Here is a 26,710-nt window from a genome sequence, read left to right as displayed (position 1 = left end):
TTACTTCACCAGCACTCCTTCCAAACTTCATTCTGCTCTTAAGAATATCACCACCTGCGAGCTGCTGATATTCATCCAAGGTTCGCCGCTCTTCATCCTTTCACAGAAAATACCTGTGCAAACTATTAATTCTACTTTTCTTATTTCTGGGTGGTATTGCGCTTCATCCTGGCCCAAATGTAAAGAAATCGTATAATTATGTAGATTTTTCTGGCAGAAAAGGTGTTGGTGTTCTACACGTCAACATCAGAGGGCTTGTGATTAAATTAAGTCAACTAAAATTAGAAGTGGCAAGCCTGGACCCGGACATTTTTTGCCTAACAGAAACATTTCTCACTCCTGCTGTAAATGACTTGCAGATTACGATTGACAACTACAACCTTTTTGAGCTTGACCGAGGATCTAAAGGAGGTGGAATTGCCATCTATGTTTATAATACTATTGCATGTTCACCAGCTCACTCCTTGTTTTAAAAAATTGTATTGAAGGTCTTGTTCTCAGAATAACTCTCCCAAATAATCAACAGATATTGGTAGTGTGCTGCTATAGACCGCCTAGTGGGAAGGATGTTGAAGCTGCGTCTGCACTGAGAGAGCTTCTTGGGGGCCTCCCTAAAGGTGAAATCGTTTTAGTAGGTGATCTAAATTGGAATTGGCTAAAATTGCCGGCCGTGGCCACAAATTTTGCAGATAGATTTAACCTGTTTCAATGAATAAATGTCCCCACAAGACCCAACCTAAAAAATCAGGGACAGTCATGTCTGCTTGACGTCCTATTGACAAATGCCCCTCACAATTTCGCACTGACTTGTGTTCTGGATAATAACCTTAGTGATCACTCCTTCATATTTGGGGTGAGATCATCAGCCAGACCCAAAGCCCCCCCCCTAAATTGGTTGAGAAGCACTCCATGAGATACTTGAGCATTCAGGCATTTACTTTGATGTGCTTCACTTGGATCAGGGGTCGGCAACCTACGGCTCCGGAGCCGCATGCGGCTCTTTACGGGCTGCTTCTTGACGATATGTACGTATGTACATAGATGCATTGCGGCTCTTGAAATACTGAATTTTGTACCGAATTGTAAAGAAATGGCTCTTCTTGTTATTTTGGTTGCCGACCCCTGACTTGGATATTGACAAGGTCTCTGAAATCCCTAACCTGACTACGGCTTGGGAGACCTTCAGGTACACGTTTCTCCAAATTCTTGACAAACATGCTCCGTTGGTTAGATTTAAAACTAAAGGCAACCGCCCACCATGGTTTGATCCTTTGATTACTAAGCTCATGAAAACTAGGGACAAGGCTTGGGCACTTGCCCCAACATTCTGTCCAGGCTATACGGGGGATCTTTGTCTTTGTGTGTTCGGAGCAAGTTTGAGTGGCGTGTAGCCATGGGAGTTAAACGGGTGCGTGCCGCTACAGTCATTGACTATGGTTGGACAGACGCTGATAGACAAGACACACACAGACAGACAAGACAGGCGGACAGACACAGACAAGAGGAACACAGAGACAGAGAAAGATAGAGACGACAGAGACAGAGAGAGACACACAGAGGCGGACAGAGATGTTGAATCGAACACACTTAACTCGCTCCATGGAAAGAGTTTCCTCGATCTTTGCCCATCCCCGGAAGTCGTTCTAGTTTATATTTATTTCAGTGTGGCGTGTACATGTAAGCAATGTGGGATATCGATGTACACAGATATGAACAAGATCAGCAGACGAGACGTCTTTCATACTCATTGGTTCTTTCGGTAAAGTCACGTAGGTAGAAAAAATAAAATAAATCGCGACGTTTCGATCACAACAAGCGGTCGTCCTCAGGCGAAAACATCTAGACATTTTCGCGGCAGAAGTCACGTGAGCTACGGCACGTGACATATATAAGGTGCCCCCCCCCCACTGTGACTTGCCCCGCTCAGCTGAGCATTGTTTTAATGCGGTGGGCTCACGCGAAATTGATTTCTGTAAGACAAAGGTACTTTGAAACCCACTGGCTATACTCTTATATAAGCACACAACTTCATCTACCTATGACGAACGCTGCACTTTCCGTCGTTTTCATGCAGGGGGCGCTGCAAACATACGCACCCCCTGTATGAACGACGGAGGCGCAGGGACAGACGTTCGATCATGTTGGAATCGATCTACGGACGGCGGTCTTCTCGCACAGCCAGCTCTGTGCCGCCTTATTTCGATCCCGCAATCCCGAAAAGGTGAAACTCCGCATGGAACCAAATCCCCGGCAAGGCCATCTACTTAACGACGAAAGGAAATTTACACGAAATGTCGTTTTCAATTAAGTCTACCAGATGTAAAATGATATAAGCTTTTAATGAAGAAATACAATTATCTAATTCAAAACATAATACAATTCAACATTGTTTCATTTTCAAACTTTAAAACGGACCATCAGGAGCTTGCGTGGATGCGTCGTTCGTGCACAGTTTTTTTTCATGACTTTCCTGGCCCAAGGCCGTAAATGGTTCTGAGGGGCTTGCTTCAACCCATGGTTGTGAACATTCAGACGTTAATCAGCAAGGATAATTTCTAGTCCTAGTTCGACAAAATCTACGTCAACACGTAATACAAAATTATAATTCGTGTTGTAGAGAATGTACCTCCTATTCGTGTAACTTTTGAGTGGTATGCCTTGTAACTGATGAATGATCCGAATGCGCTCCCTATTTCAAAGACAATGAGTTGCTCCAAAGGGAGATGCTTCCTGAAAACACAAAAGTACCCTTTGACCTGTATCACAAAAACAACGGGTCTCACCAGAGTGATCTGTCCAGGTTAATTCCAAAACACACACTTTGTCCTAACATTACTTAATCAATGTTTAACCCTTATAGACAGAATGTTACATGTACACACACAATCATACAAGTATTAAATCTAAATTATTGAGTCATTTTAACCAAATTTAATTACTGCACCTAATTATGCTGCATCAGGTTACATCGTATTAACAATAAATTATTTAAAAAAATCCGCATCGTCTGCTTAAGTGTATGTACATCTTCTTGGTTCTTTCGGTAAAGTCACGTAGAAGGGAAAATAATAAAAATAAAACATAATAAAATAATTCTCACAAAGTTTCGGCTACAACGCAAGCAGCCGTCCTCAGGTGAAGAATGAAACACCACCAAGCTTGGAGCGAATATTTAAGCTGGGTTGGCGGGGGAAGAAGAGCGCCTTGACAAAATAATTTGCATATCAAGAGGAATTTAGCATATTTATGGGAAATGCGTAGGAGGTGGGCGGGGGGTTTCAAAGTCATATTATGCCAGTGCATTATGCAGGATTAGCAGCATCAAAGGGAGGGGACAGGGGGTAGAATTAACAAAGGGAAGGAATGTTAAATTCCTCTTGATATGCAAATTAATTTGTCAAGGCGCTCTTCTTCCCCCTCCAACCCAGCTTAAATATACGCTCCAAGCTTGGTGGTGTTTCATTCTTCACCTGAGGACGGCTGCTTGCGTTGTAGCCGAAACGTCGTGAGAATTATCTTATTATGTTGTATCTTTATTATTTTATTATTTCCCTTCTACGTGACTTTACCGAAAGAACCAAGAAGATGAATCCCTGCAGTCACGAAAGCTTTAAATCGAAGTGAATGTACAACATAATAGTGTAATTCAAAACGAGTAGGCCATTGCATTCTGACGTCTGGGTCAAAATGTATCGAATTCTAAAACATTACCGACAAACTCCACAACTAAGATGCCACATCAACCACCGCCCCCTACTGACAGGCTCTTGTCCACATGCAGGCCGGTGCAGGGCCACCTCCTTGTGCCACACAGGGGCAGCTGCTACTTGGGGATGCTCTTCGAGTGTTTGAGACAAGATACGATACAAAACTCCAAGTTGCTGAGGCAATTAAGCAAGCACCATGTAAATGCAATTATGATTACATATCGAATGCTTGGGAGCTTATTGGCTCTCACTCCTGGTTAGAGATCTACGCAACCCACAGGTCCACAAAGACTGGCCGCTCTTGCCCTGCAGGTTGAACCTAGGAATTGAGCGTTCAACTTCACATTCTTGTCATTAAAGGCCTGTGACAAAGGTGCGTCTATTGGAGCGACATCATCTCAAGCTACACATCTACCGGGTCTCCATTTGACTTTGTATTGTTTCAGAGGAAGTCCACCCACACCTCAACTTCCACAAACTGCTGGGAGTTGCCTCGCTCTGCCTCACAGTCAGAATTCTCCTCCTGCTTCACGTTGCCTCTATCGATGTGAAGGTCTGATTTTGGAGTTGAATCTTCATCTTCACATTTTACCTTCACTTCTTCGCTCTTGACCATCACTTCTTCACATTTCACCTTCACCTCTTCATATTTCACCTTGATACCTTTAAAAGTGTCTAAGCTGGGATTTTCTTCCGGTTCTTGTTTAATGAGGGATGGGCTCATTGCGGCACTTTGACTTTCACAAGCCGATTTCAGACTCCACTCCTTCTGGATCTTCTGATGCTTGTGTGTTCTCTGGTGTGCATGAAGATTTGATGAAAGTGCAAATGTCTTCCCGCAAGGAGTGCACCTGAAGGGTTTCTCTCCCGTGTGTGTTCTTTGGTGTGCTACAAGAGGAGATGAAAGTGCAAACGCCCTCCCACAAACACTGCACTTGAAGGGTTTCTCTCCTGTGTGTGTTCTCTGGTGGTCTACAAGAGTAGATGAGCGTGCAAACCCCTTCCCACACACACTGCACTTGAAGGGTTTCTTTGCTGTGTGTATTATCTGGTGTTGTGCAAGAGTAGATGACTGTGCAAACGCCTTCCCACACACACTGCACTTGAGAGGTTTCTCTCCTGTGTGTGTTCTCTGGTGTTCTACAAGAGTAGTTGACTGTGCAAACGCCTTCCCACACACACTGCATTTGAAGGGTTTCTCTCCTGTGTGCGTTCTCTGGTGTGCTACAAGAGAAAATGAATGTGCAAATGCCTTCCCACACACACTGCACTTGAAGGGTTTCTCTCCCGTGTGTGTTCTCTGGTGTATTGCAAGAATAGATGACTGTGCAAACGCCTTCCCACACACACTGCACTTGAAGGGTTTCTCTCCCGTGTGTGTTCTCTGGTGTATTACAAGACAAGATGAACGTGCAAATGCCTTCCCACACACACTGCATTTGAAGGGTTTCTCTCCCGTGTGTGTTCTCTGGTGTGCTACAAGATGAGATGAAAGTGCAAACGCCTTCTCACACACACTGCACTTGAAGGGTTTCTCTCCTGTGCGAGTTCTCTGGTGCCGTGTCAAATTTCCAGTACGATCCATGCTGTATGCACCGAGCCGGGCAGAGTGCCTTTGCTCCATTAGACTAATTCTGCAGAGGAAGTGACAGCTGCAGACAGAAAAAAAATATCAACACCATCTACACGTCAGTATCGATACACAAAGGAATGCATATTTACACGGACAATTGTCTATACCTATTAATATATTCATGATATAGTGAAAAAGTGTCCCAAATTCATCACACGGGCTGTTATGGCACACAATGAGAAGGTAAATGGTCACAAACATGCCTAGAAGCCCTCGTATCTTCAAAATGAATGTTAACCCAATACTCCGTGCACACAAAACGGCTGTCTGGCTACAAAAGTAATATTTATGAAAGCTAAATTCAGCTGACAAAGCAAAGGCTGTTGAAAATAATACTATTTGTTTTGATTTAAAGCTTTCGTGACTGCAGGGATTCATATTCTTGGTTCTTTCGGTAAAGTCACGTAGAAGGGAAACAATAAAATAATAAAAAATATTTTTTAAAAAATTCTCACGATGTTTCAACTGCAACACAAGCAATCTTTATCAGGTGTGGAAAAAAACACACCTGATGATGATTGCTTGTTTTGAAGTCGAAACGTCGTGATAATTTAATTGTTTTATATTTTTTATTACTTTATTGTTTCCCTTCTACGTGACTTTACCGAAAGAACCAAGAATATGAATACTATTTGTGTTATGCAGAAATCAATACATTAATGTTGAATTGCAACTTAGAGGTGTGAAGCCAGGCACAGATGTCCTTGAATGCTGGGATAAACAGTTCTGACTTCAGCTGCACATGTGCTGTGATATCATCCTGACTCCATTCTTACAAATGTTTCCAGAGGAAAACAAAAATAAACTACCGTTTTGATATAACCTCCATGCTCAATAGAGTTAATAGACTTTACTGCAAATACAAACTTGACACTGTCACACACTCAGAGGCGGAGCCAGGATTTTCAGGTGGGGGGGGGGCAACCCCTTCAGCAATGAAAAATAATAGGAGTTGTTAGTAAGTAAGGAGTTGTTATTAAGTAAGGACTTGTCCCTTGCTTTTTATTCGACGCGTGTGATCGGAATTGCGCTCGCTGAAGGTGTTTGCCTTCAGGGAAGTCGTGTACTGTATAAGCAACCGCGCACAATTCTGTGAGTCGCTTGTAACTGCTTTGCCGTTACTTATTGCCAGTTATGGACTCGGACTGTTGTCCTCTCAACAGAGTCTCTGGCACGTAATAATATGCCACACGGTGGCAATGGGGGTCGCAAAATGTCGATTTATCTATATAAAAGGGAAATGTGTGGATATGTGTGTCTGTCTAGTCACTAAAACTTCAAATCTAGATATAAAATAGACTTTTGTATTTTGGCGGGGAGGGGGGGGGGGAATGACCATGAAGTGTGTGGCGTCAACCCGCAACACACCTGATTTATATATATATTCTTAGGTTTTTTCGGTAAAGTCACGTAGGTCACGTAGGTAAAACATTCAAATTAATGAAAGTAAAATAAAATAAAAATCACGACGTTTCGGAGGCAACACAAGTCTCCGTCATCAGGTGGGACCGTCACAGCCAGATTTGCTGCATCAAGTGAGGCAATGATTCAAGATGTAATCCCTTAAAAGCAAGTTGAGGGGGGAGGAGAGGGGGGCGGAGCTCATCAGAATGTGGTAGCCAATGAATGGAACGTATCGGGAGGGAGGGGGGCGGGGCTCAAAGACGGCACGACGTGTCACGTAGAACGCCTCGGGAGGGGGAGGGGGGGCAGGGCCAAAAGAATGCACGACGTGGTACACGTCGACGGCGTGGACGTGGTTGTGCGCAAGCAACTACTGCTGCACACGCCAACGCATTGGACAGAGAGGGGGGAGGGGAGGCCAAACGAGAGTGCGGTGCAAGTGTACGTGGACATGTGTGTGTACAAGCACCTGTTGATACACATGATAGAGAAGAACGAAAATGCCCATGTTTATACCAGTGCTGGCTGAACAATGAAGAGAGTACTGTTAAAGACTGGAGATGTTAACACTCGGTAAAGTAAAGTAAAATAGTGCCTGTCAGATAAGATGGTCCAAAAATGTGTAATTAAGTCTTTTTTGCGTGGTTGATAACATCTTTCCAATGATTACTAAGTTTGTACCCATCATCACGGTTGAAATTATGTCTGTGTTTGTATATTTGTATGGCTTCATGTACAAACCTTTGATGGTAGCCAGGAGGTTTGCAGAGAACCTTGGTCTCGGAAAAGACAATTTCATGAGAGCCCACCGAGTTGTAGCAATGATCGGCAACGGCCGAAGAATCAGTTCTGCAGTGTTTCAGATCTGACTTGTGCTCGCGGACACGATCAGAAACATGACGTTTCGTTTCTCCAATGTAGCAATCACCACAAATGCAACTCAATTTGTAGACTCCAAGATACTGTAAGTCAGGAACGACATCCTTCACAGATGGGATCAGATCACGGATTTTATGTTTGTTTAGAATTTTGGAGATCTTTTTGGTCACGCCTGCTATGGGCTCTGAGGCATTTCTGACCAACACCACCTGACCGGTGAATTAAGACATGTACATCGGGCCCTCAGGATGAACGAATACTCTGACCGCAATATCCGCCAAGCTGTTTCTCCCACCACACAGAAACAGCCACATGAAATTCCGACCAAAACTATCACGTTACCATACATAGCAGGCGTGACCAAAATATCTCCAAAATTCTAAACAAACATAAGATCCAAGTCCGATTCAGTACGGTGCATAAAATCCGTGATCTGATCCCATCTGTGAAGGATGTCGTTCCTGACTTACAGTATCCTGGAGTCTACAAATTGAGTTGCATTTGTGGTGATTGCTACATTGGAGAAACGAAACGTCATGTTTCTGATCGTGTCCGCGAGCACAAGTCAGATCTGAAACACGGCAGAACTGATTCTTCGGCCGTTGCCGATCATTGCTACAACTCGGTGGGCTCTCATGAAATTGTCTTTTCCGAGACCAAGGTTCTCTGCAAACCTCCTGGCTACCATCAAAGGTTTGTACACGAAGCCATACAAATATACAAACACAGACATAATTTCCACCGTGATGATGGGTACAAACTTAGTAATCATTGGAAAGATGTTATCAACCACGCAAAAAAAAAAAGACTTAATTACACATTTTTGGACCATCTTATCTGACAGGCACTATTTTACTTTACTTTACCGAGTGTTAACATCTCCAGTGTTTAACAGTACTCTCTTCATTGTTCAGCCAGCACTGGTATAAACATGGGCATTTTCGTTCTTCTCTATCATGTGTATCAACAGGTGCTTGTACACACACATGTCCACGTACACTTGCACCACACTCTCGTTTGGCCTCCCCTCCCCCCCTCTCTGTCCAATGCGTTGGCGTGTGCAGCAGTAGTTGCTTGCGCACAACCACGTCCACGCCGTCGACGTGTACCACGTCGTGCATTCTTTTGGCCCTGCCCCCCCTCCCCCTCCCGAGGCGTTCTACGTGACACGTCGTGCCGTCTTTGAGCCCCGCCCCCCTCCCTCCCGATACGTTCCATTCATTGGCTACCACATTCTTATGAGCTCCGCCCCCCTCTCCTCCCCCCTCAACTTGCTTTGAAGGGATTACATCTTGAATCATTGCCTCACTTGATGCAGCAAATCTGGCTGTGACGGTCCCACCTGATGACGGAGACTTGTGTTGCCTCCGAAACGTCGAGATTTTTATTTTATTTTACTTTCATTAATTTTAATGTTTTACCTACGTGACTTTACCGAAAAAACCTAAGAATATGAATCCTTGCAGTCACGAAAGCTTCAAATCTATAACTAACCTATATAATTCATTTTTTGTCTGTCTGTCCGTCTGCGTACGCTCCCTACCGGAGGATATAGCTCTCGGACAGTGGGGTTCGCCGAGATTAAATTTTGCAGGTGGGCACGCCCCCGGCCCCGCGGTAAACTTAGGCATTTCCGATTTTTAGTCTCTAAACTTTAAATCGGACCGATTATCGATTTAGTGCGATTTCTCTTCATTAAGTTATTTGATTCTTTATTTATTTATTTGATATTGCCGGCCGGCGCGGACCACGGCGGTTGCCCCTGGCAACGGGTAGCAACGCCTTCGCTGCGGGGTGGACGCCATTTTTAATTCCCGCTAAAAATATGCGCACGCATTAACACGCGACTCTGAGGTAAATTCATCAAAGTTTCACGTCCTCTTCACTCCCCCCCCCACCCCAATGTGCGCAATTACTATTATAGGGTCGGTAGATAATAAAATTATAGCAATTAGACAGTATTATTGTAGCGCGGGGGGGGGGGGGTAACGGTCCCAGTACCCAGCATCAGCCGGGTGGGCAATCTAGGCGAGGCCGGAGGCTCTGCACGGTACTAGGCCTCGACACGCAACTCTGTCAGGCGACGACTTTGTGGTATAAACTCGATATACCCAGCATTGCCCGGGGGAAAAATACATTTAAAATCTTCTGAAAACTTTAAAACATAACATACCAATGAAAATACAACTCTGTAATTAAATATGAAAACCTCCTACGCGCCAGGAATCGATTCTTTGAATCGCGCAAAGGAATCATCGAAGGTTGTAGATTCCTTTAGAATCGCCCTATTCCTGCCACGTTTGCTTAACATTTCCCACACACACATTCACACATTTAGCTTTTACATTTAACATACAAAACATCAGCATGTACTGCTGTCATCATAGGTAAAAATATATACACCTTCACCACTCTCCCTCACCACTCTCCCTCACTCACCATCACCACTCACCATCAACACTCACTATCACTCACCACTCACTATCACTGACCACTCACACTCACCCTCACCACTTACCCTCACAACTCACCCTCACCACTATTCCTCACTACTTACCCTCACCACTCTCCCTCACCAATCACCAATCACCCTCAAGCATACTTGGCGACACGTAAGTAAGTTTTTAAAACGGGAATAGGGTGAGTGGTGGTGGTGAGGGTGAGTGTTGAGGGTGAGTGGTGAGTGGTTAGGGTGAGTAGTGAGGATGAGTGGTGAGCGTGACTGGTGAGGGTGAGTGGTGGGGGAGAGTGGTGAGGGAGAGTGGTGAGGGAGAGTGGTGATTGGTGAGGGTGAGTGGTGAGGGTGAGTGGTGAGGGTGAGTGGTGAGGGTGAGTGGTAAGAGTGAGTGGTGAGGGTGAGTGGTGATTGTTGAGGGTGTGATTGGTGAGAATGAGTGGTGAGGGTGAGTGGCGGTTGTGAGTGGTGATTAGTGAGGGGTGAGTGGTGAGGGTGAGCGTGAGTGGTGAGGGTGAGTGGTGAGGGTGAGCAGTGAGGGTGAGCAGTGAGGGTGAGTGGTGATTGGTGAGGGTGTGATTGGTGAGGATGAGTGGTGGGTGGTCAGGGTGAGAGTGAGTGGTGAGCGGTGAGGGTGAGTGTTGAGGGTGAGTGGTGAGTAGTGAGGGTGAGTGGTGAGTAGTGAGGGTGAGTGGTGAGCGTGACTGGTTAGTGGTGAGGGAGAGTGGTGAGGGAGAGTGGTGAGGGAGAGTGGTGAGGGAGAGTGGTGAGGGTGAATGGTGAGGGTGAGTGGTGAGGGTGAATGGTGAGGGTGAGTGGTGAGGGTGAGTAGTGAGTGGTGAGTAGTGAGTGGTGAGGGTGAGTGGTGAGGGTGAGTGGTGATTGGTGAGGGTGAGTGGTGAGGGTGAGTGGTGATTGGTGAGGATAAGTGGTGAGGGTGAGTAGTGAGGGTGAGTGGTTGTTGTGAGGGTGAGTGGTGAGGGTGAGTGGTAAGAGTGAGTGGTGAGGGTGAGTGGCAGTTGTGAGTGGTGATTAGTGAGGGGTGAGTGGTGAGGGTGAGAGGTGAGGGCGAGTGGTGAGGGTGAGCAGTGAGGGTGAGTGGTGATTGGTGAGGGTGTGATTGGTGAGGATGAGTGGTGAGTGGTCAGGGTGAGTGGTCAGGGTGAGTGGTGAGGGTGAGTGTTGAGGGTGAGTGGTGAGTAGTGATGGTGAGTGGTGAGCATGACTGGTGAGTGGTGAGGGAGAGTGGTGAGGGAGAGTGGTGAGGGAGAGTGGTGAGGGTGAATGATGAGGGTGAGTGGTGAGTGGTGAGGGTGAGTGGCAAGTGGTGAGGGTGAGTGGTGATTGGTGAGGGTGTGATTGGTGAGGATGAGTGGTGAGTGGTCAGGGTGAGTGGTCAGGGTGAGTGGTGAGGGTGAGTGTTGAGGGTGAGTGGTGAGTAGTGATGGTGAGTGGTGAGCATGACTGGTGAGTGGTGAGGGAGAGTGGTGAGGGAGAGTGGTGAGGGAGAGTGGTGAGGGTGAGTAGTGAGGGTGAGTGGTTGTTGTGAGGGTGAGTGGTGAGGGTGAGTGGTAAGAGTGAGTGGTGAGGGTGAGTGGCGGTTGTGAATGGTGATTAGTGAGGGGTGAGTGGTGAGGGTGAGGTTGAGTGGTGAGGGGAGGTTGAGTGGTGAGTGGTGAGGGTGAGCAGTGAGGGTGAGTGGTAATTGGTGAGGGTGTGATTGGTGAGGATGAGTGGTGAGTGGTGAGGGTGAGTAGTGAGGGTGAGTGGTGAGCGGTGAGGTTGAGTGGTTGTTATGAGGGTGAGTGGTGAGAGTGAGTGGTGAGGGTGAGTGGTGAGCGTGAGTGGTGAGGGTGAGTGGTGATTGTTGAGGGTGAGTGGTGAGAGTGAGTGGTGAGGGTGAGTGGTGAGCATGAGTGGTGAGGGTGAGTGGTGATTGTTGAGGGTGTGATTGGTGAGGATGAGTGGTGAGTAGTGAGGGTGAGTGGTGAGGGTGAGTGGTGAGGGTGAGTGTTGAGTGGTGAGGGTGAGTGGCGGTTATGAGTGGTGATTAGTGAGGGGTGATTAGTGAGGGGTGAGTGGTGAGGGTGAGCGGTGAGTGGTGAGGGTGAGCAGTGCCGGTGAGTGGTGATTGGTGAGGGTGTGATTGGTGAGGATGAGTGGTCAGGGTGAGTGGTGAGCGGTGAGGGTGAGTGGTTGTTGTGAGGGTGAGTGGTGAGAGTGAGTGGTTGTTGTGAGGGTGAGTGGTGAGGGTGAGTGGTAAGAGTGAGTGGTGAGGGTGAGTGGCAGTTGTGAGTGGTGATTAGTGAGGGGTGAGTGGTGAGGGTGAGAGGTGAGGGCGAGTGGTGAGGGTGAGCAGTGAGGGTGAGTGGTGATTGGTGAGGGTGTGATTGGTGAGGATGAGTGGTGAGTGGTCAGGGTGAGTGGTCAGGGTGAGTGGTGAGGGTGAGTGTTGAGGGTGAGTGGTGAGTAGTGATGGTGAGTGGTGAGCATGACTGGTGAGTGGTGAGGGAGAGTGGTGAGGGAGAGTGGTGAGGGAGAGTGGTGAGGGTGAATGGTGAGGGTGAGTGGTGAGTGGTGAGGGTGAGTGGCAAGTGGTGAGGGTGAGTGGTGATTGGTGAGGGTGTGATTGGTGAGGATGAGTGGTGAGTGGTCAGGGTGAGTGGTCAGGGTGAGTGGTGAGGGTGAGTGTTGAGGGTGAGTGGTGAGTAGTGATGGTGAGTGGTGAGCATGACTGGTGAGTGGTGAGGGAGAGTGGTGAGGGAGAGTGGTGAGGGAGAGTGGTGAGGGAGAGTGGTGAGGGTGAGTAGTGAGGGTGAGTGGTTGTTGTGAGGGTGAGTGGTGAGGGTGAGTGGTAAGAGTGAGTGGTGAGGGTGAGTGGCGGTTGTGAGTGGTGATTAGTGAGGGGTGAGTGGTGAGGGTGAGGTTGAGTGGTGAGGGGAGGTTGAGTGGTGAGTGGTGAGGGTGAGCAGTGAGGGTGAGTGGTAATTGGTGAGGGTGTGATTGGTGAGGATGAGTGGTGAGTGGTGAGGGTGAGTAGTGAGGGTGAGTGGTGAGCGGTGAGGTTGAGTGGTTGTTATGAGGGTGAGTGGTGAGAGTGAGTGGTGAGGGTGAGTGGTGAGCGTGAGTGGTGAGGGTGAGTGGTGATTGTTGAGGGTGAGTGGTGAGAGTGAGTGGTGAGGGTGAGTGGTGAGCGTGAGTGGTGAGGGTGAGTGGTGATTGTTGAGGGTGTGATTGGTGAGGATGAGTGGTGAGTAGTGAGGGTGAGTGGTGAGGGTGAGTGGTGAGGGTGAGTGTTGAGTGGTGAGGGTGAGTGGCGGTTATGAGTGGTGATTAGTGAGGGGTGATTAGTGAGGGGTGAGTGGTGAGGGTGAGCGGTGAGTGGTGAGGGTGAGCAGTGCCGGTGAGTGGTGATTGGTGAGGGTGTGATTGGTGAGGATGAGTGGTCAGGGTGAGTGGTGAGCGGTGAGGGTGAGTGGTTGTTGTGAGGGTGAGTGGTGAGGGTGAGTGGTTGTTGTGAGGGTGAGTGGTGAGGGTGAGTGGTAAGAGTGAGTGGTGAGGGTGAGTGGCAGTTGTGAGTGGTGATTAGTGAGGGGTGAGTGGTGAGGGTGAGAGGTGAGGGCGAGTGGTGAGGGTGAGCAGTGAGGGTGAGTGGTGATTGGTGAGGGTGTGATTGGTGAGGATGAGTGGTGAGTGGTCAGGGTGAGTGGTCAGGGTGAGTGGTGAGGGTGAGTGTTGAGGGTGAGTGGTGAGTAGTGATGGTGAGTGGTGAGCATGACTGGTGAGTGGTGAGGGAGAGTGGTGAGGGAGAGTGGTGAGGGAGAGTGGTGAGGGTGAATGGTGAGGGTGAGTGGTGAGTGGTGAGGGTGAGTGGCAAGTGGTGAGGGTGAGTGGTGATTGGTGAGGGTGTGATTGGTGAGGATGAGTGGTGAGTGGTCAGGGTGAGTGCTCAGGGTGAGTGGTGAGGGTGAGTGTTGAGGGTGAGTGGTGAGTAGTGATGGTGAGTGGTGAGCATGACTGGTGAGTGGTGAGGGAGAGTGGTGAGGGAGATTGGTGAGGGAGAGTGGTGAGGGTGAGTAGTGAGGGTGAGTGGTTGTTGTGAGGGTGAGTGGTGAGGGTGAGTGGTAAGAGTGAGTGGTGAGGGTGAGTGGTGGTTGTGAGTGGTGATTAGTGAGGGGTGAGTGGTGAGGGTGAGGTTGAGTGGTGAGGGGAGGTTGAGTGGTGAGTGGTGAGGGTGAGCAGTGAGGGTGAGTGGTAATTGGTGAGGGTGTGATTGGTGAGGATGAGTGGTGAGTGGTGAGGGTGAGTAGTGAGGGTGAGTGGTGAGCGGTGAGGTTGAGTGGTTGTTATGAGGGTGAGTGGTGAGAGTGAGTGGTGAGGGTGAGTGGTGAGCATGAGTGGTGAGGGTGAGTGGTGATTGTTGAGGGTGAGTGGTGAGAGTGAGTGGTGAGGGTGAGTGGTGAGCGTGAGTGGTGAGGATGAGTGGTGATTGTTGAGGGTGTGATTGGTGAGGATGAGTGGTGAGTAGTGAGGGTGAGTAGTGAGGGTGAGTGGTGAGGGTGAGTGGTGAGGGTGAGTGTTGAGTGGTGAGGGTGAGTGGCGGTTATCAGTGGTGATTAGTGAGGGGTGATTAGTGAGGGGTGAGTGGTGAGGGTGAGAGGTGAGGGCGAGTGGTGAGGGTGAGCAGTGAGGGTGAGTGGTGATTGGTGAGGGTGTGATTGGTGAGGATGAGTGGTGAGTGGTCAGGGTGAGTGGTCAGGGTGAGTGGTGAGGGTGAGTGGTGAGGGTGAGTGTTGAGTGGTGAGGGTGAGTGGCGGTTATGAGTGGTGATTAGTGAGGGGTGATTAGTGAGGGGTGAGTGGTGAGGGTGAGCGGTGAGTGGTGAGGGTGAGCAGTGCCGGTGAGTGGTGATTGGTGAGGGTGTGATTGGTGAGGATGAGTGGTCAGGGTGAGTGGTGAGCGGTGAGGGTGAGTGGTTGTTGTGAGGGTGAGTGGTGAGGGTGAGTGGTTGTTGTGAGGGTGAGTGGTGAGGGTGAGTGGTAAGAGTGAGTGGTGAGGGTGAGTGGCAGTTGTGAGTGGTGATTAGTGAGGGGTGAGTGGTGAGGGTGAGAGGTGAGGGCGAGTGGTGAGGGTGAGCAGTGAGGGTGAGTGGTGATTGGTGAGGGTGTGATTGGTGAGGATGAGTGGTGAGTGGTCAGGGTGAGTGGTCAGGGTGAGTGGTGAGGGTGAGTGTTGAGGGTGAGTGGTGAGTAGTGATGGTGAGTGGTGAGCATGACTGGTGAGTGGTGAGGGAGAGTGGTGAGGGAGAGTGGTGAGGGAGAGTGGTGAGGGTGAATGGTGAGGGTGAGTGGTGAGTGGTGAGGGTGAGTGGCAAGTGGTGAGGGTGAGTGGTGATTGGTGAGGGTGTGATTGGTGAGGATGAGTGGTGAGTGGTCAGGGTGAGTGCTCAGGGTGAGTGGTGAGGGTGAGTGTTGAGGGTGAGTGGTGAGTAGTGATGGTGAGTGGTGAGCATGACTGGTGAGTGGTGAGGGAGAGTGGTGAGGGAGAGTGGTGAGGGAGAGTGGTGAGGGTGAGTAGTGAGGGTGAGTGGTTGTTGTGAGGGTGAGTGGTGAGGGTGAGTGGTAAGAGTGAGTGGTGAGGGTGAGTGGCGGTTGTGAGTGGTGATTAGTGAGGGGTGAGTGGTGAGGGTGAGGTTGAGTGGTGAGGGGAGGTTGAGTGGTGAGTGGTGAGGGTGAGCAGTGAGGGTGAGTGGTAATTGGTGAGGGTGTGATTGGTGAGGATGAGTGGTGAGTGGTGAGGGTGAGTAGTGAGGGTGAGTGGTGAGCGGTGAGGTTGAGTGGTTGTTATGAGGGTGAGTGGTGAGAGTGAGTGGTGAGGGTGAGTGGTGAGCATGAGTGGTGAGGGTGAGTGGTGATTGTTGAGGGTGAGTGGTGAGAGTGAGTGGTGAGGGTGAGTGGTGAGCGTGAGTGGTGAGGGTGAGTGGTGAGGGTGAGTGGTGATTGTTGAGGGTGTGATTGGTGAGGATGAGTGGTGAGTAGTGAGGGTGAGTAGTGAGGGTGAGTGGTGAGGGTGAGTGGTGAGGGTGAGTGTTGAGTGGTGAGGGTGAGTGGCAGTTATCAGTGGTGATTAGTGAGGGGTGATTAGTGAGGGGTGAGTGGTGAGGGTGAGAGGTGAGGGCGAGTGGTGAGGGTGAGCAGTGAGGGTGAGTGGTGATTGGTGAGGGTGTGATTGGTGAGGATGAGTGGTGAGTGGTCAGGGTGAGTGGTCAGGGTGAGTGGTGAGGGTGAGTGTTGAGGGTGAGTGGTGAGTAGTGATGGTGAGTGGTGAGCATGACTGGTGAGTGGTGAGGGAGGGTGGTGAGGGAGAGTGGTGAGGGAGAGTGGTGAGGGTGAATGATGAGGGTGAGTGGTGAGTGGTGAGGGTGAGTGGCAAGTGGTGAGGGTGAGTGGTGATTGGTGAGGGTGTGATTGGTGAGGATGAGTGGTGAGTGGTCAGGGTGAGTGGTCAGGGTGAGTGGTGAGGGTGAGTGTTGAGGGTGAGTGGTGAGTAGTGATGGTGAGTGGTGAGCATGACTGGTGAGTGGTGAGGGAGAGTGGTGAGGGAGAGTGGTGAGGGAGAGTGGTGAGGGTGAGTAGTGAGGGTGAGTGGTTGTTGTGAGGGTGAGTGGTGAGGGTGAGTGGTAAGAGTGAGTGGTGAGGGTGAGTGGCGGTTGTGAGTGGTGATTAGTGAGGGGTGAGGGTGAGGTTGAGTGGTGAGGGGAGGTTGAGTGGTGAGTGGTGAGGGTGAGCAGTGAGGGTGAGTGGTAATTGGTGAGGGTGTGATTGGTGAGGATGAGTGGTGAGTGGTGAGGGTGAGTAGTGAGGGTGAGTGGTGAGCGGTGAGGTTGAGTGGTTGTTATGAGGGTGAGTGGTGAGAGTGAGTGGTGAGGGTGAGTGGTGAGCATGAGTGGTGAGGGTGAGTGGTGATTGTTGAGGGTGAGTGGTGAGAGTGAGTGGTGAGGGTGAGTGGTGAGCGTGAGTGGTGAGGGTGAGTGGTGAGGGTGAGTGGTGATTGTTGAGGGTGTGATTGGTGAGGATGAGTGGTGAGTAGTGAGGGTGAGTAGTGAGGGTGAGTGGTGAGGGTGAGTGGTGAGGGTGAGTGTTGAGTGGTGAGGGTGAGTGGCGGTTATCAGTGGTGATTAGTGAGGGGTGATTAGTGAGGGGTGAGTGGTGAGGGTGAGAGGTGAGGGCGAGTGGTGAGGGTGAGCAGTGAGGGTGAGTGGTGATTGGTGAGGGTGTGATTGGTGAGGATGAGTGGTGAGTGGTCAGGGTGAGTGGTCAGGGTGAGTGGTGAGGGTGAGTGTTGAGGGTGAGTGGTGAGTAGTGATGGTGAGTGGTGAGCATGACTGGTGAGTGGTGAGGGAGGGTGGTGAGGGAGAGTGGTGAGGGAGAGTGGTGAGGGTGAATGATGAGGGTGAGTGGTGAGTGGTGAGGGTGAGTGGCAAGTGGTGAGGGTGAGTGGTGATTGGTGAGGGTGTGATTGGTGAGGATGAGTGGTGAGTGGTCAGGGTGAGTGGTCAGGGTGAGTGGTGAGGGTGAGTGTTGAGGGTGAGTGGTGAGTAGTGATGGTGAGTGGTGAGCATGACTGGTGAGTGGTGAGGGAGAGTGGTGAGGGAGAGTGGTGAGGGAGAGTGGTGAGGGTGAGTAGTGAGGGTGAGTGGTTGTTGTGAGGGTGAGTGGTGAGGGTGAGTGGTAAGAGTGAGTGGTGAGGGTGAGTGGCGGTTGTGAGTGGTGATTAGTGAGGGGTGAGGGTGAGGTTGAGTGGTGAGGGGAGGTTGAGTGGTGAGTGGTGAGGGTGAGCAGTGAGGGTGAGTGGTAATTGGTGAGGGTGTGATTGGTGAGGATGAGTGGTGAGTGGTGAGGGTGAGTAGTGAGGGTGAGTGGTGAGCGGTGAGGTTGAGTGGTTGTTATGAGGGTGAGTGGTGAGAGTGAGTGGTGAGGGTGAGTGGTGAGCGTGAGTGGTGAGGGTGAGTGGTGATTGTTGAGGGTGAGTGGTGAGAGTGAGTGGTGAGGGTGAGTGGTGAGCGTGAGTGGTGAGGGTGAGTGGTGATTGTTGAGGGTGTGATTGGTGAGGATGAGTGGTGAGTAGTGAGGGTGAGTAGTGAGGGTGAGTGGTGAGGGTGAGTGTTGAGTGGTGAGGGTGAGTGGCGGTTATGAGTGGTGATTAGTGAGGGGTGATTAGTGAGGAGTGAGTGGTGAGGGTGAGCGGTGAGTGGTGAGGGTGAGCAGTGCGGGTGAGTGGTGATTGGTGAGGGTGTGATTGGTTAGGATGAGTGGTGAGTGGTCAGGGTGAGTGGTGAGCGGTGAGGGTGAGTGGTTGTTGTGAGGGTGAGGGTGAGTGGCGGTTGTGAGTGGTGATGGGTGAGTGGCGAGGGGTGAGTGGTGAGCGTGAGTGGTGAGGGTGAGTGGTGAGGGTGAGTGCTGAGTGGTGAGTGCTGAGTGCTGAGGGTGAGTGGTGAGAGAGTGGTTAGTTTTGAGGGTGAGTGGTGAGGTTGAGTGGTGAGGGTTAGTGGAGAGTGGTGAGTGGTGATTGGTGAGTGGTGATTGGTGAGGATGAATGGTGAGTAGTGAGGGTGAGGTTGTGTGGTGAGGGTGAGTGGTGGTTGTGACGGTGAGTGGTGAGGGTGAGTGGTGAGGGAAAGTGGTGAGGGAGAGTGGTGAGGGTTAGTGGTGAGGGTTAGTGGTGAGGGTGAGTGGTGAGGGAGATTGGTGAGTGGTGAGTTGTGAGGGTGAATGGTGAAGTGAGTGGGAGTGGTGAGTGGTGAGGATGAGTGGTAAGGGTGAGTTGTGAGTGGTGAATGGTGAGGGTGAATGATGAGTACAGTCAATATGCACTGCTGTAATCATAGCAGGTACCACCACCACAGAATGTACTGCTGTCATCATAGCAGGTACCACCACAGTATGTACTGCTGTCGTCATAGCAGGTGCCACCACACTCGGTATGTACTGCTGTTATCATACCAGGTACCACCACCACAATATGTACTCCTCTCATCATAGCAGATACCACCACAGCAGTATGCACTGCTGTAATCATAGCAGGTTCCACCACAATATGCACTGCTGTCATCATAACAGGTACCAACACAGCAGTATGCACTGCTGTAGTGATAGCAGGTACGACCTCAGTCGGTATACACTGCTGTAGTGATAGTAGATACTGCTATCGAGTTGGTAGATACCGCTATAGTAAATACTAAAACAGTCAGTATATACCGCTACAGTCAGTCAATACTGCTACAGTCAGTATATACTACTATACTGTCAGTACGTACTACCACGGTGAGTAGCTACTAGAGTCAGTAGATACTATTATAGAGTGAGTAGATACTGCTATAGATTTTGTAGTTACTACTATAGTCAGTGGATACAACTATAGAGTCAGCAGATACTATACAGTTAGTCGTTACGAGTATATAGTCGGTAGATACTACTGTAGGCCCAGTAAATACTACTATGGTCAGTAGTTATTACAGTCACTAAATACTACTACACAGTCAGTAGCTACTACTGGCTCAGTAGATACTACGGTACAGTCAGTAGATACTACTACAGAGTCAATAGATACCACTTCCTCTGTTGTTTGTAAGGTGTTGTTAGTATATATACCTACGAGGGGTAAAGATATTTTTTGAGGGGGGGGGGGGAGACCACAATTTTCGGAAACCTTTTGACATCAACTATTTACCCCACACTTTCTACAACTTTTTGGACTTGTGAAAGCCTCTTATATATTTGTTGGTGGAGAAATGTACAAACAGCCCACCGGGCTTTGACAATACCTTAGTATCTGTGTATATATATGTAAGGTTTTTAAGAAATATATTTTTCACCCGGGCAAAAACGGGTACTTCCGCTAGTCTTAAATATAAAGCAGTAAATACATCTGTTTGTTTGTGTGAAGCAGCAAAAACTCTACAATGCTGAGCTCTGGCGTCACAACTTATCCTGTCTGGAATTTCTAAGTGAATGCGACTATTTTAGGCTCGCCACGTCATTCCCTTCCTGAGTGGCCAAAATCGACCTTACGTAGAAGTGGGTTGAGGTTGAATTTCCTGGAGTGAAAACATCCAATTTAGGTAAATTGATTTGTTTCGACTTTTTTCTTTCTTGCAAGGATAATTTTTCTTCAAGGTTTTTCAGTAAAATAAGGGAATATGAAATTAATCCAAGACAAGAATCCAAGTCCCGGGCGAAGCTGGGTAGTGAAGCTAGTCTTATATATAAAAAGTCTCCACGCGCTCACGCTTGCGGGGGATTTGGCTCTCGGACGGTGGCCTTCACGTAGAAAAAAATTTGCCGAGCGACACGCCCTAAGTCCCGCGGTGGGAATAGGCTATTCCGTTTTCCCATCCGTAAACGTTAAAGTAGTTTAATTAACACATTTGTGCCGTTTCTATAATTCATTATTTACTTATTGCACGACATCGCCCGTACCAACTGACGCCAATTGCGTGGTGGGGCGGACCCTACCAAGTGCTGCGCGTTCGCTCCAGCTCACGGGGGACATTTCCTTTTACGCGTTTTACAGGCAATACATACACACATAACGCTGCGGATATTTATTCAGTGTCATGTCCTCTTGCCCCCCCCAACACGATGCGTCCAGTTTATACTGCAGACTCCGTAGATCATATTTCAGTGCTTGCATACCATTATTCTTGCACGCCCGGGGGATGCTGGGGGGAGGGGTAGTGGACCAGCCCCTAGCCTGCCAATGTGCCAACTCTGCTGCCTCGCCAATGTAGGCCAGGACGGGGGCTACGCATGGCACAAGGCCTCAACATGGCTGTGGTAAGTACAAAGTCCATTGCTTCTTACACTAACAACTCAAGTCCATTGTTTACTATTGTTAAACACATTAGTTGACAAACATTACTATAATAATGTTTGTGTGCAGATAAGAACTCACGTTGATTGCTTATTATTATTTAAACAATACGTTGCCAGATATTGTGTGCAGATAACAACTCAGGTTCATTGTTTACCATTATGAAACAAGTTGACATGTTACAATAATTATGTTTGTGTACACAAAACTCTTTTTGGATTTTTAGGTTGCTCATTTTTCCCTTTTTTGCTGTCTTTTATGACGCTGCCACGGTCTACTGCCAGTCTGTGATTTGATTATTTCTTCAATAAATTTATATTGTTTCCATCGCTCACGTCACGCTATTTCCTCATACGTAGTACTGCCATACTGATAGCTGTGCCATCATCTGGGATTGCTGTGCCCGTCGATGTGTGTGTCTTTGAGTCCATATGCGTGTGCGTGTAGAGCCATGCGTGTCTTTAACTCCATGTGTGTGTCTGTCTTTTTCTAACGGACAACGCCCCATGTGTGTGTGTATGTCAAAGTGGTTATGTGTGTGTGTCAGTCCAAGTGTGCGCGTATCAGTCGCTGTGTGTGTGTGTGTGTAAGTCCATGTGTGTGCGTCTTAGTCCATATGTGTGTAAGTACATGTGTGTTTACGTCAATGTGTGTGTGAGTCCACGTATTGCTGTGTGAGTCGGTGTGTGTGTGAGTCGCTGTATGTGTGTACATCCATATATGTGTGTGTATCTTAAGTGCATGTCTATGTGTGTGTGAGTCCATATGTGTGTCTGTAAGTCGATGTGTTTGTGTGAGTCGATATGTGTGTCTCAGTCCATGTGCGTGTTAGTCGGTGTAACTCCATTTCTTTGCGTGTCTGTAGGTCCATGTGTGCATCTTAGTCCATGCGTGTGCTTTATTGACCTGCTCAAGGCCTATGATACCATCAGTAGGCCTGGCCTCTGGGTTGCTCTTTGTGCTTTCCGAGTCCCTGACCCACTAATCACCATCCTTAAGGACCTTCATGTCGAGCCGCCCCACATCTAAATACGTGGCCGTGAGTCAGAGCCATTCCCTTTCCACCTTGGGGTGCAACAGGGATGTCCTCTGGCTACCACATTATTTTACATATATTTGGACCACGTAGTTCGTCAAGCCTTCAATGCCTGTACCGGAAGAATTCCCATCTGCTACAGAAACAATGGGAGGCTGATCGATGCCCGGGTGCGGTCAAGGGATGGCACTCTATTGTTCAACCACGTTATGTATGCCGATGATCTGCTAATTGCAACTCACTCGGAGGAGGAGTTCGAGGTGCTGCTGCTGAACCTGGAGCTTGCCACCAAGAGGTGGGGGCCTTACCATCAGCCCCACCAAAACTAAGCACCTGCCTGGCTATTTTGTACCATTGGACACTCCACCCCCACAACTCCCAATTGGTGATGGGGCAGTTGTGGAGACAGTGGAGAATTTCCCATACCTTGCCAGTGTGCTAATGACCGGCTCCGGTTTAACAGCAAAGGTCTCACTCCGAATCAGTCGAGCTGCATTATCTTTTCATTGGCTGCGTAACACTGTGTGGAAGCTACCTGGTCTATCATTCCGTACGAAGCTTCAGGTCTTCTCGGCCACGGTCATTCCTTCCCTTCTCGATGCTTGCGAAACTTGGACCCCCTAATGGAACATCTTCACCGATTATAAACATTTCGGATGGCCTGCCTACGATCCATCCTGGGTTTAACCAGGCTGCATTGTGTGAGGAGCTCACAAATCCTTGAAAGATGTGGACAAAGTCCCATCGGTGACCTCCAGCAGGCTAGGCTGCGTTGGCCGAGTCATGTAGCCCGCATGGCCAGCCACCGCATTCCTAAACAGCTTTTGTTCGACCGGATCGAGGGGGCTAAACGGGCGCGGCACGGGCTGGAGAAGACATGGAGTGATCTGGTACAGGATGACTTGGAGCTGAGTCCACTTGCGGATGACTGGTACCAACGGTGTCAAGATCACCCTCTGGAGCAGGCTCCTGAAGGACGCTACTGGGCAGTTGGAATCAGTCACCCTCCAACAACAACGGAGGGCGGAGGAGTGACGCTCACAACAACGAGCGGAGCGCCGGGTAGCTAAAGCACAGAAAGTTGCGACAGTAGGGGCCACAGGTGGTGCATCAGCCAGTCGTCTCAGTCAGTCGATCTGTGCCATCTGGGTTTGCCCCCTGACCTCCTGCCAGCGGGCGTTCGACACTTCATGCACATAGCCTGGCACAAGCATTGTCGTGACGTCACCGCCACTGAGTGGTGAATGGCGGTTTTTGTTCAGTCTATGTATGTATGTGTGAGTCGATTTGTGCGTGTAACTACATGTGTCTGCCTTTTTCGCCCGGGCAACGCCGGGTACTAACCGCTAGTACAATGATAATACTATGTAACACAATTTTTGTTCCTACGTACAAAGTGTTATTTTTTTTATTGCTTATGCCTAAAAAGTATAGAAAATCGCTATTATTCCCCACAAACTTTGCTTTTGTGACCAGGACTTCATGTGAACGAAAAGACACAAATTTATCATTGAAAATAGGTAAATTTCAAAATATCACTGTCCTCGTCACAAAAGCAAAGTTTGTGGGGAATAATAGCATTTCCTGTACTTTTGAGGTATATGCAATTAGGAAATAACACTACCCAGGAACAAAAATGTTTTTTTGTTACAGTGTAATAACTACGCCACCGCTCCCCACATAAATAAACTGTTACAGATGTAGTGACATTGCGGGATGTCACTGTGTAGTGCCGGCTCTAGAGAGGCACGGCGTGCGGTGTAACGACATCGCGGATACCATTATGGTGAGTGTAGTACTGGCCCTAGAGAGGCTTGGTGAGCGCTGATTGATATCGCCGGATGGCACCACGCTTGGCGTGTAGTGCCGGCCCTACAGGATAGGGTGTGGGAGTGCCAGCCGTAGGAATGAGGTTACTAAAGGCCATGGTACTCTTGTTGACCTAGAGGACACGTGACCAGTTAAGTCTACAAAGGGGCCCAAAGTGGGGGCTAGGGGTGGTCACGTGGTCGGGGTCCAGATCCTGCTCGAGGATTCTGAAAGGTGGTCGTGGCCAAGGGCGGAGCCAGCCACACCACAAAAAATATAAGCCGGGTCCCCCAGAGGAACCGGCGTTGTTGTTCAACCTGAAGAAACGTTCGTCTACGTTCCACCAAGTCTACAACATGTGGAACTGGACCCGAGCTGTGGTCCCGGTCCGTAGTAGCTCGTTACGTTGTAATTAGTGCAGTTAGCCTGGTGGTCACCACAACAGGTTGTTATTCTGTTAAGGGGCAGTTACCCCGTGTGTTGGTGTTAAATAAATGTGTTGCCTCCAAGTGTACGTCTGCGACTCAGTTGAACTCACTACACATACATTTCACATGAATACCATGTAAGTGTGGATCACTTGTCAGCAGGTCATTGGAATGATCCAGGTGTCAAGGGATGAATGACTGAGATGTTTAACAGATGCACCAGCTGTGCTTCACACTGTCTTGCTGCATTTTAGGCACCCGGCGTTCCACCCCTTCATGTGAGCGTTGCTCCTCCGATCTCACTGTTGTTGCAGAGCAAATATCTCCAACTGCCCCGCAGCATATATCACAGGCCTCCTCTACAGAGGCTGATCATGACACTCTTGGTACCAGTCATCAGCAGGTGTGACCAACTTCACATCCTCCAATCTCTTCTCAAGCCAATGCCATGCGTGTTTAGCTCGTAACACCTGGACTAACAGAAGATGATTGAGCATGCTGTCTGTTTATGCGGGATTCATGACCCAACCAATGCAGCTTGGCCTCCCAAAGAAACTCGCTGATTATGTTCTGTAATGATATTTTAGGGATCTGTAAGGTTCTAATACAATCTTGTTTGGTTCAATAGAGGGGATCATAGGCTGGCCAGTCTTAATTATAAGCCAGAACAGACGGTCCTTTAAGTAAGTTAATATTTTGCATCCACAGAGAAAGGAGTAATATCTGTGGCCAAGAAGACTCACAGCTTTGTTCGTTCGTTTATTTCTAAATTTTCTTGTCTTGGTGAGGGTTGTAGCGGCAGCACATTTAGTAGGGCAGTCCAGACTTCCCTTTCCCTGGCGACAGACTCTGGATCTTCCTGGGGAATTCCCAGGCATTCCCAAATCAGCCAAGCGACATTCCCACCAGCATGTACTTGCCTGGGCCCCGGGGACTTCCCTCAGTGGGACGTGCCCGATAGAGTTCCAGGGGCAGTCAATTGGGGGGACTCGTTACAGATATTGTATATTGATATCACTCGTGGAATGAGGCCTGGTGGCTCGGTGACCCACGTAACCCATTTGGACCCAGCCTGGAATGGCTACGTGGCACCGTCCTGTGCGCCCACCATCCACAGTACGACAAGTGAGAGGCGGGTGCGATGCCAGTATGGCAGGGAGAGGGATGGTCTCAGACAGACTAGACCTTGGTGATGGACACTCACAGCTTTGTATGGCACAAAAGTCCAGGCAGCTTCCACACAGTGTTACAGTCTAATGAAAGAATGCTGCTAGACAAATTTAAAGTGAGACTTTGGCTGCCAAACCAGAGCTGGTCGTGAACACATTAACCAGGCATGGGAGCTCCTCCACCACATGTAGAACTGCCTGATTACTCTTTGGTTCTTTCAGTTAAGTCACGTCTAAAGATTAAATAATAAATTAAATAATAGCATATTACGACGTTTTGATTGCAACACAAGCAATCATCATCAGGCATAAAAAAAATAGCAACAAAAATCTAACTAGAAAACTATAGACAGACATACAAGCAGACAGACATCACAAGGACACACAGAGAGAGAACACATATCGGCACAAAGAGAGAGGTCGTTTCTGTGATGGGGCCTTAAATATAGAGAGGGGGGCGGGGGCGGAGACAGGGAGGGGGCAGAGAAAAAATTAGCATGTCAATGAGTGGACGACAACGTGATGCTGCAAGTAAGATGACGACGCGGCACGACACGCAAGCTTGAAAATCAGGAGAAAGACACACTAAAATTAAATAACCTAGTAAAATATCGAAATGTAATGTAATGCAACACAGAGAGTCGGTAAACACACAATTAACGCATAGCCCCGTTGATTATGTATTTCAAAGATTGCTAAGTTAGAATTTAAGTGTGAAAATTCCAAAGAGAGGACCCAGGCAGAGAGAACAGACAGCGGTAAGCAAGATGACGACGTGGTACGGTACGCAAGCTCCAAATATAAGATTGCACCACTTCTACGGGGAAGTTTTAAGCTTATCTTTTTTCTCTCTCTCTGGCTATTTGTTCTCTCTGCCTGTGTCCTCTCTTTGGAATTTTCACACTTAAATTCGAACTTAGCAATCTTTGAAAAACGTAATCAACCGGGCTATGCGTTAATTGTGTGTTGACCGACTCTGTGTTGCATTACATTACATTTCGATATTTTACTAGGTTATTTAATTTTAGTGTGTCTTTCTCCTGATTTTCAAGCTTGCGTGCCGTGCCGCGTCGTCATCTTACTTGCAGCATCACGTTGTCGTCCACTCATTGATATGCTAATTTTTCTCTGCCCCCTCCCCTCTCTCCGCCCTCGCCCCCCTCTCTATATTTAAGGCCCCGTCACAGAAACGACCTCTCTCTTTGTGCCGATATGTGTTCTCTCTCTGTGTGTCGTTGTGATGTCTGTCTGCTTGTATGTCTGTCTATAGTTTTCTAGTTAGATTTTTGTTGCTCTTTCTTTTATGCCTGATGATGAT

The 26,710-nt window shown here is 48.8% G+C and overlaps 1 protein-coding gene across 4 annotated transcripts in view; it reads right to left on the bottom strand.

Annotated features, from left to right (window-relative positions):
* LOC144953012 (uncharacterized) overlaps nucleotides 1–26,710 on the bottom strand; it is a 62,450-nt gene that overhangs the window by 33,034 nt on the left and 2,706 nt on the right. Inside the window, exon 3 of one of the 4 annotated variants that reach the window (XM_078883518.1) lies at nucleotides 3,447–5,359. The exons of 1 other annotated variant lie outside the window; for it this stretch is intronic. In XM_078883518.1, coding sequence (XP_078739644.1) covers nucleotides 4,150–5,331 — 1,182 coding nt within the window. In that variant the 5' untranslated portion in view covers nucleotides 5,332–5,359 and the 3' untranslated portion in view covers nucleotides 3,447–4,149. Of the gene's footprint in view, nucleotides 1–3,446; nucleotides 5,360–25,635; nucleotides 25,831–26,710 lie in introns of those variants that run through there. 2 more of the 4 variants (XR_013640736.1, XR_013640738.1) reach the window with 2 other exon arrangements.

Source organism: Lampetra fluviatilis, chromosome 71, assembly GCF_964198595.1.
Source record: "Lampetra fluviatilis chromosome 71, kcLamFluv1.1, whole genome shotgun sequence".
Taxonomy (NCBI): Eukaryota; Metazoa; Chordata; class Hyperoartia; order Petromyzontiformes; family Petromyzontidae; genus Lampetra; species Lampetra fluviatilis.
The sequence above is the reverse complement of the archived record's forward strand: the minus strand, read 5'-3'. Positions and strand labels throughout refer to the sequence as shown.